This window comes from Magallana gigas, chromosome 9, assembly GCF_963853765.1.
Source record: "Magallana gigas chromosome 9, xbMagGiga1.1, whole genome shotgun sequence".
Lineage (NCBI taxonomy): Eukaryota > Metazoa > Mollusca > Bivalvia > Ostreida > Ostreidae > Magallana > Magallana gigas.
In genome coordinates this window covers 23,099,248-23,117,888 of record NC_088861.1, presented here as the reverse complement: position 1 = coordinate 23,117,888, position 18,641 = coordinate 23,099,248, and the positions used below count along the sequence as shown (strand labels likewise).

At 32.7% G+C, this 18,641-nt stretch overlaps 1 protein-coding gene across 3 annotated transcripts in view; it reads right to left on the bottom strand.

The window, feature by feature from the left end:
- LOC105324838 (E3 ubiquitin-protein ligase rnf213-alpha) overlaps positions 1 to 15,937 on the bottom strand; it is an 84,399-nt gene extending 68,462 nt beyond the window's left edge. For 2 of the 3 annotated variants that reach the window (XM_066072388.1, XM_066072387.1), the window contains exons 1-7: positions 15,337 to 15,451; positions 11,146 to 11,506; positions 8,991 to 10,468; positions 7,439 to 7,503; positions 5,455 to 5,613; positions 2,546 to 2,742; positions 1,665 to 1,960 (exon numbers count right to left, since the gene is read on the bottom strand). In XM_066072388.1, coding sequence (XP_065928460.1) covers positions 1,665 to 1,960; positions 2,546 to 2,742; positions 5,455 to 5,613; positions 7,439 to 7,503; positions 8,991 to 10,468; positions 11,146 to 11,506; positions 15,337 to 15,342 — 2,562 coding nt within the window. In that variant the 5' untranslated portion in view covers positions 15,343 to 15,451. Of the gene's footprint in view, positions 1 to 1,664; positions 1,961 to 2,545; positions 2,743 to 5,454; positions 5,614 to 7,438; positions 7,504 to 8,990; positions 10,469 to 11,145; positions 11,507 to 15,336; positions 15,452 to 15,811 lie in introns of those variants that run through there. The other variant, XM_066072389.1, reaches the window with a different exon arrangement.
- Positions 15,938 to 18,641: the final 2,704 nt, after the last annotated feature.

Sequence of the window (18,641 nt, the reverse complement as noted above, 5' to 3'; positions counted from 1 at the left end):
AATCATGATTTAATTGCTTACATTTATATTTTACATTTTTTTAACTTATTGCCTTGTCTGCAAATGTGATTTATACAGTAACCTTAAAATTCAGCTACTGTAACAGCCACATGCATGAACTTTGATTTTCCCTTGTGACGTTGCATTTTACAGCGTTCAATGTTTGTTGCCTCATAATAAAACTTGTCATTTTAACCTTTGAGTACCCTATGTGTATTATAGAGTTATAACTGCTGTAGCTCTCAGCACACTTTACAAGCAAACAAGAGGCCCATGGGCCACATCACTCACCTGAGGAACAATAGGTATGATAAAATCAGCTTAATGGACTCATAATACAAACTATCTGGACAATGTACAATAATACATGTAGACCATGTATAAATAAAATCCATTTTTCCCCCTGGATATTCTTATGTTTATAATCATTAGTCCCTTTTCTAACAGGATGATTTTATAGTCATATCACATGTTGAGTATTGCAGTTCTCAAAAAGTTCCTTAACAATTGTTTATATATATGGGATAACCTACATCAAACTCTGAACCTTCTTGTGAGGCCGAGGAAATGTCCTGGGGCCAAAGTCTTAACAATTGTAAAGAATCATCTGGCTGATTAGTTTCTGAGAAGAAGATTTTTAAAGATTTACTCTATATGTTCCTATGTAAAACTATGTAAAACTTTAACACCCCCCCCCTCAATGTGGCCCCACCCAACCCCCAGGGATCATGATTTTCAGAACTTTGAATCTGCACTACCTGAGGATGCTTCCACACAACTTTCAGCTTTCCTGGCTGATTAATTTCTAAGAAGAAGATTTTTAAAGATTTACTCTATATATTCCTATGTTAAACTTCGACCCCCCATTGTGGCCCCATCCTACCCCTGGGGATCATGATTTTCACAACTTTGAATCTACACTACCTGAGGATGCTTCCACACAAGTTTCAGCTTTCCTGGTCTTATGGTTCATGAGAAGAAGATTTTTGAAAATTTCTTGAAAATTTCCATAAATTCCTAATTATCTCCCTTTGCAAAAAGGTTTGGTCCTTAATTTTCACAACTTTGAATCCCATTAGGCAAAGGATGCTTTATGCCAAGTTTGGTTGAAATTGGCCCAGTGGTTCTTGAGAAGATGTTGAAAATGTGAAAAGTTTACAGACAGACAGACAGACGGACGACAGACAAAATGTGATCAGAATAGCTCACTTGAGCTTTTACCTCCCTAAAAATATGTGGAATGTAAATATTTTGATTTTCGTGAAATTTAGCCTTCTATTGGGATTAAAGAATAATTTTACATGTGGGTTCCATGTTTACTGTAAGAACCTGAAATTTAAAGCCACTGGTGTTCTGACTTTGCACAGTCATGTTGTGAACTACCTTAATATGCTGATAACATTACAGATACTTTTAATGCTGCATACAGCTGTGACTATACTGATTCAGAGTAAATATTGTTCAGAAAAGCCCACCTTATTCTCTAGCTCAAGCAAGCTAAAAATTTTAACAAAAAAATATTTTTTAAAGGAGAAACAATTTCAACCTAGGGGGATTATAATAAAAGTGGTAATTCAAAATGGTGTAATAAAAGAAAATCTATTACCACATTATGTGAACTTGAATATCAAATTAGTAAAATATTTACTGAGCATCTGTATTACCTTCCCGATAGCTTGGATAAAATCTGGTTCATATCTCCACTTTTTGCATGTCTTGTAGTAATTCTTTTTTAATCCTGTGTATAGTGTTGTCAGTGAATCCATTACATCTGCAGGGGAACATTCCTCTCCATTTGTCTGAAAATGCTTCCATTTTGGAAAAAATGCTTTGACAGATAATCTAAGGTCATTCTCCAACTTCTTTTCATAGTCATCTAATCCAATAAAGGCTTTAAATTTCTGGTAAAGTCCTTTCTCTGGGAATTGGTTCAAGACACCATCATACTGATTCCAGACATCTGCCATACAAACATTTTCAGTCATAAAAATTCAAACTCCTAAAATTTGTTTAGGATATCTAGCACATCTTGATATGGAGATTTAATACAGTGTATCACTAACAAATTTTCATTATTTACTGGATATGGCATATCAGACAAATGACCCTAATTTCATAACCAACAAATTTCTTTTTTTTAAATTGTCTCCAAACTGGCTATCCAAACTAAACAAAACAGTCCCATATATATCTTTATAGATAATTTAAGTGGCAAGCCTAATAAATGAATAGCTAAAATAGGAAGTATAAATAGAGATTAATAGGAAGTTTATAGCATAAAGCAGATATGCTTCTCATTTGTCACCAAAATTAGAATGTTTTATTGTAATACAATTTTAATTAAATTATTCTACTTTCTTAAACTTAAAATATCAAACTTGAACAACAAGCTTGATATACAAGCTAGTTCATATAAGAAAAAGGGAAGAATTATGTCAATTAACAACATTTTACAGACTGATCATTTATAATTATAATTAATATCAAATTTACATTAAATTTAATCAAAACAGCTGCTTAATTTCGGAAGAAATTTCTTCTTTACCTGACAATTCTTCCCTGTTTGACAAAACTCTTTTTTGTCCTTCTTCCCATTTAATTGAGTCATAGAAATATTCATTCACCGGGTGCTGTGCATCATTGTTGATAATTACGCAGTACGAATATAACAATCCCTGTCCAGAGAGCAGCCGTCTTGGTATTACCAATTTGTATGTTACAACAGTGTAATTATCAATTGCGCTGAAAAATGTATTACATTTCATTAACAAATGAATTGAAAATTCAATATAAATTACCACAAATCAGTGAATTGTGTTATTACATCATATATTAACATCTAAATTACTGTAGACGTACTTTTGTCTGCGTGGTATTAATTTACGCTATGAACGCGGGCACAAATTTTCCGCGGAATTTTTTCCCAGTGTACTTAAAGTGCATTTTGGAATGAAATTTTTGTGAAATTGCATTACATGAATAAGGATAATCGGAAGTTACTACATTATATAACACTTGCATATACGTGTACCCAAAGTTTATCATTTTTATCTATGCAAACTGTCAAACAAATTTGTATTGAGAATTCACATAATAAATAATTTAATCTCCTAAAGATTTGAATTTTCTGTAAATTTACGTGCATGAAATTTAAATTTCTGCCAGCTTGAGATAACGGCACGTGTCAGACGACAAATAGCCCCAAGCGGGTCTTTCTTTCAATGACCTAATTAACTACACGCTAAGACCATGTTTTTACTGCAATTTTTTTATCCCTTTGAGCTCTGACTTTTAATTGATAAAACTGATCAACTCATAATTTAAACGACATGTGAACCCATAAATTGACAGTTGATAAAGATAAAAATATTTATTTGGCTTTTAAAATACGACATGCATGTAAACAGATAAAAAAAAACAGTTAATTGAAAAACCTGTAAAATAACATGGACACATATTCAGAATACGTTAACTTTTTCAATCACGTGAGAATTCCCGATTTTTCCCAACCTTGCAGAATGGTTTCGCTTCTAACTGTCTGATGTGCCTTGACCAGGAACCCCGCATGAATGGCTTTCAATGTTGACAATCGTAGATCTACGTTTAAAGACTGCATTGTTTTTCCCCTTTTCATTTCTTTTTTAATTTGATCCACGTACCACTCAGAAAACTGATTCTTTATGCAATTTTTGAATTCGTCATTTCCAGCAAGATCTAACGGTTGTAATTCTGATGTGCAGCTGGCGGGAACATAGTGCATCCTGACGTTGTTGCGAGTCAGCTGATCTTTGAACTCGTTTACTTGATGTGCTTTGAAAACGTCAAATATGCACAAAGCAGGTACATTGGAGCGACACAATGGCAATTTTTCTCTCCCGTTTTCAATATAAGGTACTATAATTTTTTCAACATAATCACACATGCTCTCTGAGTTGGACCAGTGATTTGATGTATGGGTAATATGCCAATCATCAGGAAATGGAAATTTCGGGTGAACCTGATTCGTTCCGCCTGCGTAGATAACTTGAGGGGGAGAAAGTAGCCCGACATGGTACATCCAAGGAGGACAGTTATCTGTCTTTTATCCTCAAGTCCAATAATAGGGACCTGTTTTAATCCTTTTTCCTCTAATGTGAAATCACCTACAGGCACAATGTAAACATTTGTCTGATCAAAATTGATGATCAGGTCATCGGGAATATGGTTTTCTGTAAAGATTTCTTCAATTTTTGACAAAAACAATTCTTTTTGTTCTGGGAAATTTTCGGGTAATTTTCATGCAGCTTTCGTACCCTTGCGTTGGACAAAATTTAACCGTCGGGGAAATGATTGAGCCCAGGAATTGTTTAAATCAATAGATCCGCCGAATTCAACCAGATGTAGACGATTTTTGACGGTCTATTGACAATACCTCCCGAAAGTCGAAGATTTTTTATGTAGTCGATAACATCTTCCTCAAACTTGCCCAACAAAGTTGGTCTTCCGCGTTTGTTGCACGGGAGTCCGTCCTGGAATTCATCCGATTCTGTTGTAACTTTTTTCAAAATGTAAGATTTTTTCATTGTTCTGATGCTACTCTCATTTACTGGCTTTCCCAACACTTTACTAAAATGTTCAGAAGCTTTCATTACCCCATTTTCCACAGCATACTTTGCCATTTTATATCTCTGCTCTGTGGAATAATGGTTGTAATCGCCTTGTTTTCTCTTAAGGGATTAAGACACTGCTTGTACGGTGTTTCACAAGACAATTTTAGCCAGCGTCGTAAAATCTTGACGGCTAACTAATGACTACCGACCAGTGCACAACTGATAATTACTGTTCACTGTGAACAGTTCTTACAATTTAAGTCCAAAGTTGGACAAATTCTAGGTAATGAAAATCGCTCAGAACTTAATTTAATAATAATTATTCCAATGATTTTTTTTTCATTCAAAGAATCTGCATAAATTTTTACCCGCTGATTAAATTGATATTGTGATTCCGAGGAATTATGACCCCCTGGAAAAAAATATGTCTACAGTATTATGAGTATTTTTTTCCTGTATCTTGAAAATTCTGTTTGTGTTCATACAGCTATGGATAATACAAAAACATATTTAATATGTACTGATTCAGCATTAATTTTTATGGGTTAAGCCTTTAATAAGTTTTATTGTTAAAGCACAAAATCCTTGTGGCAGAGCATGGGAATTTCTGCTTGAATTAACAGCCTTAACAATCTGATTTTGAAATTACACAAAAATTTCTACCAAAAATACACAGACATAATTTTTCAAGCGAGCCTTCACTTCTGGTTTGTAGCCTATTATCAGTAAATTCACTATGGGGATTAAATAGATTTGAAATTTCCAGGGGGGGGAACCCCCATTAACTAATTCTAGATCCACCAATGAGGTACTTAAGCCTCATCAATGCTGTAAAGGGTTAACTCAGATAATTCAAAATTCTTACCAAACATATTCTGTAGAGTAAAAGGAATTCCATCCATGAAGCTCGTGAGCATTAAACCTCATGCAAACCCTGCTGTTCTGAGGATTCACTAGGAATTTGGGGGATGCAACAGCATGGAAATGTATCTCAATCAAATTACCACTCCTTGTCAATGGTCGTCTGTTTAAAACATGTAAAAATACAGATTATAATTAAAGCAGTTTTTGGTGTTGTTATAGTTACATCAAATTTTAAAATAATAATTGTTGAAACATTACTATTGTTTTTACATTATTTTGCTTATATCTATATAAAAATGTATATCAATGCAGTTACCCTGAATTCATTACAATACATAAAATTGTGTGGTCATCAAAAAATTGTTTAAAATCAAAGCCTGAAGGACCTAAGAGTCGACTCACTCTGAACATGTCAATATTTCGATGGAATTTTTTTTATTACATTGTTAGTAATACATAAAAAAAATTCTGTCTTTTGTAAATAAATTAAACATAGGTGAACAAAGATTACAGGGCTCATTGTGGCAGACATCACCTTTATGAGACTACCTTTATCATATTAAATTATATGATAATAATATTTAGATATCCTCCTCTATCGATTATTCATTTAAAAAATTATCTTTCACGATTCATGATTTTTTTTTATCTTTGATATGTTGTAGCCAAATATTAAGATATTTATATACCTAATTCATGATTTATTTCAAATTCGATTATTGAAAGCAGAAAAGGGTCTATAAATGTCTGATAACTCGTGTCAGTACTTTCAGTACTTTGATTTAACACGTTCTGTTGATATTTCAATGCCTGCCAGATTGGCAATGCGTGTCTGATATGCACGAGCGATACACATTTTGCAGGATAGAGAAAAAGGACCAGTATATTTCAATGACGAAGAATAAAAACTATTTGCATTATATCCCACATTATCAATTCATGTTTGTGCTCAAATTCCACTCCAAGAGATCTGATGACAGCAAGGGTCTTCTCGCTTCGCGAGCTCAATTGAAAAACAAACTGGGTTTTTCTAAAAATAGATTTTACACACATCTCCATTCGGAACTTCTCAAATAGTTACATTCATTAATACAGAACAAGATTTTCCGCGTGCAAGTTGTCGAATTCATGGGCAGCGATCGAACAAAAACTACTTTGATTTGTTTTATTTTTTAAACATCAATAAAAATTTTAAAAATGTATGTGTAAATAAAGATGAGATTGTTTAACCATTTCAAATTGGCAATCACGCAAATAAAAGAGGTTAATGCATGCACTATTTTCTTTAGCGCATGAATAATGTAGTGCAAATTTTTTCGCAGAAACGGCTATGATAACAAGGACTCACTCGCTTCGCGAGCCGACTCAAAAAGAAAACAAGAGGCCAATGGGCCACATCGCTCATCTGAGCAACACTAGGCATAACAAGAGATGTTTGTGAAACACTTATGCCCCCCTCCCTGGGAAACATTCACAAAGAAAATGAACGTAAACTGCAAATTACTGAAATTTTTCTAAGTCCAAGGGCCATAACTCTGTCAAAAATAGCTCGTTCGTTCCCAATATTTCGTTCCCAATATCGAACTTGACCTATATAGTATCATGATAAACCTGTATACCAAATTTCATTTCAATATGTTCATCCTCTGCGAAGAAAATGAGCGGAAACTGCAAATATTTGGAATTTTTCTAAGTCCAAGGGCCATAACTCTGTCGAAAATAGCTCGATTGTGCCCAATATCGAACTTATCATAATGAACCTGTATACCAAATTTCATTTCAATATGTTCATCCTCTGCTAAGAAAATGAACAGAAACTTTTGCTTGAGCTTTCAGCTCAGGTGAGCTAAAAAAGTACCAGATAAAAACTGGTCAGAAAATCTTAGATGCAGCTTCAAATTCAGTTTGATATGTGAGCTTCAGAAAATTAGTTAGGACATGTTCAAGTATTTTACATATAAAGAGCATTTAATCTGTTTATTTACCCTTCAGGTGGGGCTGTGGCGGTTGTCTGGCTTTTTCCATCAAAACTTGCTCCTCCTATGTTAGCCTGCATACATAAAAGTTTAAATCAAATTCTAAAGTTCAGTAAACTACAATAAATCTTTTCATTTATATTGTTATAATAGTATGGCATAATTATATCAATGCATCAGGTCAATCTAAAGTCATAAAATTAAAAACAATTACTCTACTTAAGTTTTTGGTAAGAACAATGTAGATCAAGGTTTGTGTTTCAATAACTATGTAGTCCATTTTCATGTTTATCAAAGTTGAACATAGAAATTATCACTGCATACAACTCATTTTTGGGAGTTGATTTTAAATCAACTCTCCTATGCAGTTACTCAGACAAACCGAAAGTGAAACAGTGTTTGGACCTCAGCACAAATCATTGCTGCTGACAAGACTTAGTTCTTGAAAATAATTAATAAATTCGATGTAATGTATGCTGAAACATGGTTTTTCAAAGAAACTTATTTATAAATACTTTGAAAATAGTCAGATTTTAAATGGTTCGAACAATTTAAATATTTTTTGTAGTCGTATGTATTCCTACGCCAGAGTTCAATTTAGTCTCGTTCAACTCGACGCTCGGCTGTCTCCGCAAATCCTTGTCGGAGATATACGGGGTTAGCCGAGCGTTTGGTTGAACGAGACTAGAGTTCAATATTGCTTGGATCCAAACAATTTTCGAGAAATATTTCTATTACTGATCCATAGTCTGATTGAATTAATTTTATCTTTAAATATTATTTAACATGATTCATATTGGGGGTTCTCGACATTCTTGTCGAAAAAGTCCAAAAATTCATATTATAAAAATGTGCGTAATTCAAATTAGAAACTACATGTACTTGTCATGCAAAATAACATATTATTGATTTTAAAATAAATAAACATCGACAAAATCAACTCCCGTCAGTTCTTCAGTACTTTGATTAAATTGTGTAGGTCATGAATTGCTATAATCAAAGAAAAAGGCTTTCCAGGCTCCAGATTCTTTCGACACTGACTTGTGCTTTTAAAGGGGCATGATCACGATTTTGCTCAAATTTTATTTTTCTGTTTTTATTGTTTACAAAGCATTCCTAAGTAATGAGCAACCAAAATTTGAGTGTCAGTCAAAGATTTATAAGCAAGATACAGAGCTCACAATTCTTTGCTATGTAAACAAGGCTTGTGCCATGTTTTGTATACATACATATAATTAGTTTAATATACCAGAAAAAGTTCTCTATCTGCTAATTTGTTTTGAACATAGAAAAAAGTTCCTAGTGTTTGTCACATTCATTTTAGGTCTAAACCAGGAATTTCAAAATGTAAACAAAAACATGATGTAAACTTTGTTTACATAACAAAGAACCGTGATCTCTGTATCTCTCATATAACACTACTAACACTAACACTCAACTTTTGGTTTACTAATAGATATGCCTTACTGAAGCACTGTACACATTAGAAACGGAAAAATAAACTTTGACCAAAATTGTGATATCCTCCTTTCACAAACTACAATGTATTGCAGCTACTTACTTTTTCATCTTTATCCTCAAATTGAACAGGAATAACAATTTTTCCTGGTTGATGTTTTGCTGTAGGTTGACTGTTTTTCATTAATGTTGGCTGGCCTGATTCATAGTTGTTTGTTCCAATATTTTCTTCAGGCTTTGTAGACCCCACATTGGCAGCATCATTTTCTTTGGATGTCTGAGATCTCAACTTTCTGTTTTGTTCACTTTTCTTTTCCTTCTCGTGTTTCTTTTTATCTTTAGAATCTTCCTCATCGTCATTATCAGCATTTTTTGATACAGGGGTTTTGTTGTCTGTTGATTTCATTGGAATTTGATTTTTCTTAATCTGATATTTTAGTTTTTTCTTTTTTCTTTTGCGTTTTTTCTTTTTAACTCCATCTTTCTGTTCATTTTCAGTTGTTTTCCCTTCATCACTCTCACTGCTAGAATCTTCTTCCTGTTCTCCATCATTTTCTCCCTGTTCTTCTTCATCTCCCTCTTCCTCATCTTCCTCTCCCTCTTCCTCATCCTGTCCCTGTCCATCCAACACTTCTCCCTCATTGCTTTTGTCTTTCACAACATTGTCTTCTTCTTTTACTTCTGCTTTAAATTTCACTCCATCTTTTCCTTTTGTATCACCTCCTTTTGACGGATCCTTAGATAAATGCTGCTTTTTACTCTGATCTACATTCTCAGTCTCTGGAGATTTCCTCTTTCTTTCATCCAATTTTACTGAGTCTTCATTTACTTGCTGCTCTTGTCCACTATTTTTACTCCAAGAAGGCTTGTACACTGTGTTTTCTGTGGAGAGTGTTCCACTATCTTTTATTTTATCTTCTGAAAATTCATTTTGAATTGATGCGTCTTGTATTTCCCATTTTTTTCCTTTATTCTGACCTGGGGTGTCTGGTGGCTTCTCCATATCCTCAGTGGAAAGACTTCTGCAGCTCCTTGTTCCACTTGGGGCATCACCAGTTTCATGTATGATATCTTGTGATACATTTACTTCTGAAGTACCAGATATAACACCACCTTTTCCAGTATAATCTTTAGGAATGTCCAATGCTTGAGATTTTGCCTGTTTTTCATTTTTCCTATTTCCATTCTCTCCCTCTTCTGGTAGAAAAGGTTCCACTGATCCACCAGATGGATGTTCTACAATCTCCATGGAATCCATCATTTCCTGAATCCCTGGATTTTCTCCATGTTGTTGTAACTCTGAATTCAGACTAGAAGAATTCAGTTCTGTGGTAATTTTAGTTAACTGGCCATTGCAGAAATCTGAACTATTCTCTAGATTTATTGCTTCTTCATAGCTGCGGCTCCTTTTCACAATTTCTCCCTCACTAGAGCTAAACGACACAACTTCAAAGTCCATATCTTCACTTGTATGATCTTGTCTTTTGTCTGTTTGAGCACTTTGATTTTTATTTTCATTGTCCAAATCTTCTTTCCATTCATTTGATTTATTCAATACAGTCTTCTCCACAACAGCTGGGGCTGTGAAAAAATGAAGTAGTTTTTAATGGTACAGCAATAAGTAACTTTGAACAAGCTGTAGAGAAAGAGGCAGAGAAATTTTGTAATAATCCACCCTCTGAAAAAAGGTTGGCCCTTTATCCTAAAATTTTCATTCTTCTCAGCATCAGAGTGCTTTGTACCAAGTTTGGTTAAATTTGGCTTAAAGGTGGAATAACACATCATCACAAAATGGATGATCCCTGATCAAAACGACATTTTGTTTTATTTAAATGATTTTATTGATGGCAACATGTAACTTACTCCATAGCCTAGTGAATATAGCTTGTGATCCTTGCATCCCCAATTCGAATACCACAAGGGCTTTTGTTGTTACTTTCTGAATTGAATTTTTCAGATATTCATTTTTTATCCCCAAACTGCATTTTGCGCTAATTTGACATATGCACAGTTGAGTTATCATCATAACTTTCATAATCAAATAATTTACTGTGTTAATTTGGGAAAAATTTTCGGTTGTGTTATTCTACCTTAAAACAACTGGCATTAAAACATGTGAAAGTTCACATATGAACAGACAAATAGACCATCGATTCAGAAAAGCTAATAGTTGGTTTACAAGAGAGTTCTTAAACATTCCTGCATCAATGAAAAAATGTTGATTTTTTTTTTTTAGGTCTTTAAAACTTTTGATTTACCTGTTGAAATGGTCTCCTGGGCTGGTCCAGTATTTGGAGGATTTTCACACTCTGAACAGAATCTGATGCTCGGTGTTACTATGTTGTCACATGGTTTTCCATTGGGTTTCTTTCCATTACACATTGCAGCCCCTGGCAGAAATGCTTGGAGAGATATTTTCCAGCCACACTCCACACAAAACTTGTTGGAGCTTTGGATTATTGTACCACATACTGGAGTTCTTCTGCCATCTTCCACTGTGTTGGGACATGGGGCAGTCTGGATGTCCTGTGCCAACATCCTCTTCCCACATTCTGGACAGAATTTTGCACTGCCTTGCAGTGTGAATCCACACTCACAAAGCATTATGGATGATTCCTCCTACAAAACAAACCCAATTCATGAGTTATTGTAGATACTAGTATTACAGCAAGTATGGGTGAGGAAAACCATAGGACTTATTAACTGTCACTTTTTTGTGTATAACAGCCAAATGTTAGATCCAAAAAAATGCATTTCAACGTTCAAAATATCAATATCTTGTGAATTATCAAATTGGATATAGAGCATGGTTAGAAAATATATTAAATGTTAAGATGGCGAGTCTGAACATTATTTAGGATAATGAACAATCTAGATTTTTTTTTTGGGGGGGGGGGGGAAAGGGAGGGGGAGAATGACAACCATTGGAGGCATTGTTCAAGTCATAATTTTCTTTGGACTTTGGACATTATGCATAGAGAAAATTGTGTTTATGCAGATAATATACTGGTAAAAGAAATGGTCAATACCCTTAGCTTGCCACCTAATCAGAACAATGGATTTCACATTTCTGACCTTAGAATCTCAGGTGACCTTAACACAATAGAGTAATACTAATATCAGCACCCAGGATAAAAGCCTTCCATTATTTTCTTTTCATGTTAACTTTTCAGCAGTATATCGATCATCACATTCATTTGCTTTCTTGTATAGTAAAATCATTTAGCACAAACACAGATAGAGCAAAATCTGAGGGAAGTTTTGTGGAGTCCCCAGAAAAATTCTTCACAAATCCTTGCAAAACTTTTGGGTTATGACCAATTTATATAACAAAATTAAGAATAGATCTGCAATTGATTCCGAGTCCTGTGGAGGTGAAAAATAACAAAATTTAGAACTTTTATAATTATTTTATAGTTTAAAAAATTAGCAATACCAATTGACATATTTAATAGTTTGAATGAATTTACTTTCACATATAAATTCTTCATAATTTATAATCCAATGCATTTATTTTTTTTGGCCATAATTAGCATAAATTGTAGACTGGTGAAAGAAACCATGCATTATTTAAAAATTTGCTATACTTATCATTACCAATTATGTAAACGGCTATAGCTGCTAGGACTTTGCTTTAACTCATGAGTTGAAAAGAATTTTCTTATTTATTTGTCTAGAAATATAAGGTTTTCATTCAAATACCCGTTTTTGTCAAGTTGTTTTTTAGAACCAGCTTATTAGCTATACATGTATAAAGAAATGCATACCACTAAAAAAAAAAAACAGCCTGAGTTTAGGACGACACTGTCTTAAATACATGCACATTTAAGTTTAAGTTTTAGGAAATGTTTAATCAAAGTAGAATCAATTTAATTCAAATTTACGGTGCGTTGTACAATTAATATGTATTTGTACATTTTTAAAATATGCCAAAATATTAAATAGCTGCAGCATATTGTTGTTAATTCCACACAGTTTGTTGTTTTTTACTAGTATTCAGCTTTCATTTGGAAAGTAATATGAATGGAAAATCAAAATTAACCAGAGATTTTTGTGAAACACATATGTCCCCCTCATTTGAAGACTTATTTGAAGAAAATGAACGGAAACGTGCAAAAAGATTGAATTTTTTGAAGTTCAAGGGGCATAACTTTGTCAAAAATTGCTTTATCAAACCCAAAATCCAAATTGATCTAGATATTCTTATAATAAATCTGTATACCAAATTTTATTTCAGTAGGTGCAACTGAAAATAATAGGCATTTTTTGAAGTCCACGGAACACAAGTATGTCAAAAATTGTTCAATCGTACCCAAAATCAATTTTTAACCTAAACAACAGAGCGGCGATGTTAAGGTGTCTCGGAGCTAAAATACGTCTTTAAAATGATATTGAATCAATGAAAAAAATACTTTGACTTGAAGTATTTTTAAAATATATTGACAACAATGTTAAACATTATATTTGATGCATTTTTGTGACGTCATACGTACTTCGTTGTCACATGACGTGCGTATCCTAACAATTTGCAAATTATCTAATTAAATCGCATTGGCGCTGCTGATTAATGGCATTAAATCATAAATATTTTTAAGAAAAATCTTTTCTTATGTCAATGACATATACTTTGAGGTTCTTGCTTGGGCTTGAAATAGATATTTCGTTAATTAATATTGTTAAAAGATTTTGCCAAATCATCAAAATAAAGCACATTTTTTCTAATTGAAAGCAATTTACATAAAACTGGGATAGATTCGTTTGTTTCCCAAGCATGGTTCGCATTGGTAAACTAATATCTTTTACCAATTTTAATTCATAAAATATTCCTAAATTGTATTGATCTTTCACCTGCGCCAAGCTGTTTTTACATGCATCAAAATTTCTTCATTCAGTTGTTTACGCATCTATGTAAAGGCAACAATTCACTTTTAACGTTGTACATTTCCTGAGAACTATCGAATGGAAAGCAGATCGTGATGTCAAAGTTGATTATGACGACATATTTTATGAAGTACAGACAAGTGACTTTCTACACATTGCTGTGGGAAGCCTTAGACCAACCGACCAACAGACGGCAGCAAAGGGGCATAAAAAACCTGAGATTTAGGATTGTGCCATGAAGTCATGATTTTAAAAGACTGCATTATTAAAATATGTTGCCAGGAGACATTTAGGGTTTCTATGAATGTCCTTCTATTTCCTTCCTCTACATGATGGTTATCTATTATTATATGTCTTTTATATAGAGTAAAATATGATTTTTAATTCACTCTTAATAATCTAAATAAATGTTCTAGTTTATTTCCTCCATTCTTATGTTCCAAAGATCATTTAATTACTTCGAATTTTGCACATTTTCATCGATCCTTATAGTTACACTTTTTAAAATAAAGGGGTTTATATTCAATTTTTACTTTTCCCCTCTATCATATTCAAATTAAGTCTCAAATGATAAATGGTCTAAAACATTTACACCATAGCAGCAATAATTTAAGTTGTCACTGGTCGCTGTATTTTAACAAATTACTTCCTCATCCTAAGCTTGCTTTCATATTCACTTCACAATTATGTAGTCTTTAATTTCTTTTTCAGAATTTCAGTTGTATATTTATCTCTGATGAAATATGAATGGAAATTATTACCCCTTTGAACAAACTTGAACATTCTACATCATAAACAAGCTTGATGTAAAATTCTAAATTACTAAGATTTATTCTTAGATATGTACAAAAAATAACCAAAGGTTCGGGTTTTTTTTATACCCATCCCAATTTACATATCATCCAAACGTTTATGTTACCTCAAGACTGTGATACCAATGTCATAGCTGGAAATTTAGTGACATCATGTACTGTACATGTAAGTTAATATTTAATGTAATAACTTGTGTATATAATGGCTCAGTACTGTCAGACACCTACTAGCACAGTTAGCTAGTGGGTTAATTTAACCCTTTAGCACAATTCAAAAGAGTCATGCCTGTTTTGACATTAATTTCAATGTAGCCATTTATTGTTACATTAAAATAAATGTCAAAAATGGGCTTCGTCCCTGTGCCACAGTCTGTAGATTGTGTTGATTTTTAAACTGAAGGGTCTTGGGTTAGAGCCTAATGGTCATTTCCCCTATATTCTGTTACATTAAAATAACTGTTACTGATTCAAAGCAAGGAATCTGTTTAAAAAATAGAGGACATGCAAAATTAACATTTTGTCAGAAACGGGTTTTAAGAAGTTATTGAACTAAATTGGATTCTGTGAGCCACAAGAAGATATATTATTAATAACTACAGTTTTGTTATTTTAAAAAAATCTGGTTGAGAAAAAACGTAATGGAATACAAAAAGCCTAGTAATGTAACAGAGTGTTTACATATCTAACATATGTTATATATTTGATATAGTCTGTAAAACAAATAAAAAACAAAGAAATAAAAAATATCCAATATACCTGCATAACACTATGGTGTTATTACTAATTCTGCAACAAACATTTGAGGAATCAAGAACTGAAATACGACTCGAAATATCCTTCTTTCGTTTTAGTAATAAAGGACCAACTTTCCTTTCCACCTTACTTTTTAAAAACTTGTAGATACCATATCTAATCACGCGGCAAGGATTGGAATTCCGATAATTTAAACAGAAACTAATATTATCAACAATGACCTACATGACAATGACGTACGACAAATAAATTAGTATAAATATGAACTTCACAAATAATGAACATTAAAACTTAAAAGTCAATAATGTTAGCCTCAGGTTTAGTTTACGTTTAACGTTTTATCGTTTACAATCAGACATACATGTAGCTAAAGTCTATCGCATGGGATTCCTTAGTTTATTACGCAAATTGGGGCAGAACAGCTACAGAATAAGAATTTGACCACTTTCTGCATAAGAAAATAAATTAAAATACTTACCGTTTCAGTACATTTCTGTCTCAATACGTGACAAAGTAATTACAATACAATATTTTCAGCGAACTTTTCATTACTTTCGCTTTGATTTCGGCACATTCGCGGGTAGAGTCGGAAGTCTCGGCCGTTTTCCACAAACTTTGCAGGAAAGGCCCGAGACGGCGGGATTTTCATGTGTAATGTCGAGACCGAGACGGTCAACCATTTTATTTCCGTGTGGATAGATAAAAAAAAAAATCAAAAAATTTTAATATGTTTTTCACGTTTTTTTTTTTTAAATATATACATGCATTATTGTAAACAGAGACATAAATAACATTAAACCGAGTTGTATATTCCATAACGTTAAGAAGATGGGGGAATAAGATGGCGCAAATGCCCATTCGGTTTAGTCGTAAAATACAATTTTGAATATAATTTTTCCAAATTAAATCTATTCAAATATATTATAATACAAGTTTGCAAAAGTACAATTTCTAACTATATTCATTTTTTAATATATCTAACAAAAGATAGGAAAAAAATGCTGCATAGAATTTTGGTAGTATCGAACCCATAACATTAGTCATATAAACCCTAGATTATGTTTCGAACCCACAGCCTAAACACCCAAGTACTTTAAAGTTACCTTATGTCAGGTACTCTAACCATGATCCATTTTAGACACCACAAAGTAGGCTGTTTAACAACTATGTGTGACTTTGGCCACGAATTTACGGACTTGTATTATTTTTTTAAAACGTTCAATGGTTGGGATACAAAATTATATTTTTAATGCATAGTGGGTCATCTCTCCAGGTTTTTGTTGGTTGAAATCGGCTTGTTTTTCATTAGACCTTATTTAAAATATGAGAAAAATATGGAGCACATACACACTCTATAAAAGAAAATGCCTTGAAGTTTTAAAAAATGACAGTATTTGCAGGTTTTGAAACGTACACGCCTGTTTGAGTCAACATATTCCAAGTATTAAACATATTTATAGGTAAAAAATCAAAGATATGTTAAATATATATTGTTTTAAATGATTTTTTAAAAACAAAATCAGATTTTTTGATATTTTATTTTTTCAGTAGCTTGTCCAACTGTGTATGGGTATTTTACACGCCTTATCCACCTATCTTCTTTAAAAAAGATCGAAAAGTTCAAGGTTACAATGATAACTAATCATAATCATAACAATACAATTCAGTAAAACCAAATAAAGATTTTACGATTAAAAAAGCTGCGACTATATGAAATTTTAAAAATTTCGATATCAAGTCAGCAACATGAAAAAATAATGCGTTTTCTAACTGCTATTATAATAATATGACAACATTGAAACTTTCATTGATACATTGTAACTCTAGTAAAAGCAATGATAAAGAAGATGGTGGAATAAGACGGTGCAAATGCCCATTCGGTTTAGTAGTGAAATACAATTTTGAATTTATTTTTTCCCAATTAAATCTATTCAAATATATCACAATACAAGTTTGCAAAAGCACGATTTCTAACTATATTCAGTTTTACTATTTCTAATGAAACATAAGAAAAAAAAATATCGCCAGAAATTTTTGCGGTATCGAACCCATAACATAAAAACCCTATATATATAAGGTTAGCTTATGTCAGGTACTCTAACCACTGAGCCATTTCAGACACAACAAAATTAGCTGTTTAAATATTATGTGTGACTTTGACCACGAATTTACGGGCTTATCTAATATTTTTTGTTGGGATACAGAATGATAGTTTTAATGTATAATGGGTCATTTCTCCACGTTTTTGTTGATTGAAATCGGTTTATTTTCAATAGACCTTATTTAGACTATGAAAATAATATGAAGCACAGACCCACTCTATAAAAGAAAATGCTTTGAAGTTCTAAAAAATGACAGTATTTGCAGGTTTTGATACGTATACGCCTGTTTAAGTCAACATATTCCAAGTAATAGGTTAAAAATCAATGATATGTCAAATGTATTATAGCATTGAATGATTTATTTTTGACGTCGTCGTGTCAATAACTGCCGTCAGGTGAGCAGACAAATTGAATAACGCGCGTTAGCGCGTTATGATAATTTGTCTGCTCACCTGACGGCAGTTATTGACACGACGACGTCAAAAATAAATCATTTAATGCTTATATTTACATTCCCTTACTGAAGAAATCAATTGTTTACTTAAATAAATCGATATAAAGTGCAGATCACGGAGGGAGTGAATAAGTAACAGCAAGAACAGCTGTTTTGTAAAACCGGTTTAAACTGGTTTTCACATAGACTGTTGAGATGAGATCGACGAGCATGAAAATATAATCCATGATAAATAACTCTTGAAATGTTGCTTTTAACAATAAAGTCCACTTTTTGTTTAATAATTATAAAACATGGTGTTTTGACAACGTTCATGAAATACATTTTTTAACCGATAACATAGAAATCACGGTTTAAGAACTATTTATGTATATTACTCGTAAATTCATACGCAGTGAATAGGTGTTGCATTTAGAGGCATTTAAACATCACGGAATTTAATGGAAAAACACAGTAGAATGTAAATATATTGGTTTAAATGATTTTTTTGAAATATCAGGTTTATTGATAAATTTAATTTTTCAGTAGCTTGTCCGACCGTGTATGGGCATTTTACACGCCTTATCCACCCATCTTCTTTACTTGAAACTTTTGAATTACGTTTTTCAGACCGAACACAACCAGTGAAATACCTCTATTAAACAAATATGAAAAAATTGCCCTGCTAAACAAATATTGTACATCTATTTCTGATTGATATTTTTTATTACTGATAAGGTCTTTCTAAAATTGTATTTACATGAAATTTAAGA